Source organism: Mytilus edulis, chromosome 4 (assembly GCF_963676685.1).
Source record: "Mytilus edulis chromosome 4, xbMytEdul2.2, whole genome shotgun sequence".
Classification (NCBI taxonomy): Eukaryota; Metazoa; Mollusca; class Bivalvia; order Mytilida; family Mytilidae; genus Mytilus; species Mytilus edulis.
The window spans coordinates 83,098,230-83,100,531 of record NC_092347.1 but is presented as its reverse complement, the minus strand read 5'-3'; the positions used below and the strand labels follow the sequence as shown (position 1 = coordinate 83,100,531).

The window sequence follows — 2,302 nt, the reverse complement described above, 5'->3', positions numbered from 1 at the left end:
ATATTTTAAATTGTACGTATAGCAGTTATGGACTTATGATACAGTCTTATTAAATATAACAGTACATAGAAAGCTTGAAAATGATCTAAATACAGACGGTCAAGACATGTTATTGTAGAGTCTTTAGTCGGAAAACGATTAATGTTGAAAATTCTACCCCTTTCGGAAGAGGTTTGTTGAAGTATCCTGCATGTCCATCTTTGAAACCAAATAATGTGTTTGTTGATGAATAACAACAGCAAGTATTATCATCTAGAAGAGATATGTAAATGCTGTTTTGTTTTCGTAATATGAATTGTTTTCACACTGGATATAGTTTCTAATAAAGATGTATATATTTCTGGATTTAGGATATCGAAAAAAAAAGCTTATACAGTCTATATACACTTTTAGTTCAAAAACGTTTTCTAATGTACCTGAAACAATTATGTATTGTATATCAATACTTATCAACGATAAAATACTAGCAACTGTAGACATATATATTATGAAGACTTTATTTTGTCACATGAAGTTTGATTGTATTTAGACCATATTCTGTTCTGACATTTTACATGAAATGCCTACACTGAAGTTGGTCCACCATTGCCATTAAGATAAACCAAGGGAACGTTAGCAGTGTCTTTCGTATCACCGGAAGAACAATGATTAAAATTATACGAATCAAATTGAGACTTCATTTTTAACAGTCTTTTAAAAGCTTGCCTAAATTCTCGATTATAATAAGCATATATAATTGGATTCAAGCACGAATTAGAATATCCTATCCAAAATAGAATTTTTCCTAGTATTGGTGGGTATGGACAAAAGTTTTTACACATACTTGTAATTAAATACCATGAGAAAAACGGGAAAAAGCATAAAATGAAAACGCCCATTATTATTCCAAGCGTTTTTGCAGCTTTATGCTCCCTTTTCATAGTCTTCCGATCAGAAATATCACGAGCGTTTCTACCTGGATATAAGGCATTTGATTTGTTTGAGCAAACACTAGCTGACCGGATATGTTTTTCTTGCTTTCTGGCTTCAATAAAAATCCTTATGTAAACAAACACCATTATAGTACATGGTATCCAAAATGAAACACTGGACGATATTATAGCATATAAACGATTCACAACAAAAGTGCAAGCATTCGGATTATTTTTCAACACAAGTGCGTTTTCGTGTGTTGTATAGAGTTGCGAATGAATTGGTATATATGAAATCAAGAGTGAAGCTATCCATGTAACGGCAATCATTGACAAAGCACGGAATTTCGTCATTTTTCTCTCATATTTTAAAGGTTTCATGATAGCTATATAGCGATCCATACTTATGCAACATATATGTAAAATTGAACTTGTACTGAATAATACGTCATTCGAATTAAATATGTCACACATAAATGACCCAAATATCCATTTATCACTAATTTCCATACTGGCATTGAATGGCATTACTAGAACGGCAACTAAAATATCAGCAAAGGCCAAAGATACGATGAAGTAATTTGTCACACGTGACCTAAGACGTTCGAATTTAACAACACTTCCAATTACTAATAGGTTCCCTGCTACAGCAGTGCACATGATAAGTGTCATGACTGTTGATTTTATCACCAATAAAAACACATGTAAAGATGTATGTGTTGTTTCATTAACTACAAAACTGTTATTTGTTGCGTTGTCATGTAATCTCAGCATCATCTCTGGCGATTGCAGTGACATCTGTGATTTTAACATCGTTCATTTCCAAACAGCATGAAATCATAAAAGACAAACCAACAAAGGATAATCTAAAACGTCATGCCTTTACAGTGCTTCACGTTTCTTTCTTCAATATCCCAATTACATAATCTGAAGTGAGAACAAAAGTACAATAAATATAAAAAGACAAGTAAATACATTTGTAAGAAGAAGTTTCGAATAGATTGATAAATGTAAAAGCTAAATATGCGTATGATGTTTAAGCAATAGGTTAAAAAATCATAATCAAACAAACAACTGTAATAACATTAACGGTACCAATTTTCCTGCACCAGATGCGCGTTTCGACAATACATGTCTCTTCAGTGATGCTCGTGGCCAAATATTTGTAATCCAAAGCTTATATAAAAGATCAAAAGCTATAATCCAAAAGGTCCAAAAAGTAATATAGCAATTTACCTCTTTGCTGATCTGTAACATCATGAGTGATGAAAATAAACATTAAAGATGTCTTGTTTAGTAAGGGTTTCCTATTTTTAAAATAAATGTCCAGCATAAAGTGAAAGGTGTTTAATTTATGAGAATCGCGCTCAACACAATAAACAAAACAAAAC

The 2,302-nt window shown here is 31.9% G+C and overlaps 1 protein-coding gene across 1 annotated transcript; it reads right to left on the bottom strand.

The window, feature by feature from the left end:
• Positions 1-438: 438 nt before the first annotated feature.
• LOC139520768 (octopamine receptor beta-2R-like) lies at positions 439-1,834 on the bottom strand. Its single transcript, XM_071313697.1, has one exon. The coding sequence runs from the start codon at positions 1,722-1,724 to the stop codon at positions 564-566; it is 1,161 nt and encodes a 386-aa protein (XP_071169798.1). The 5' UTR covers positions 1,725-1,834; the 3' UTR covers positions 439-563.
• Between the last annotated feature and the right edge of the window lie 468 nt (positions 1,835-2,302).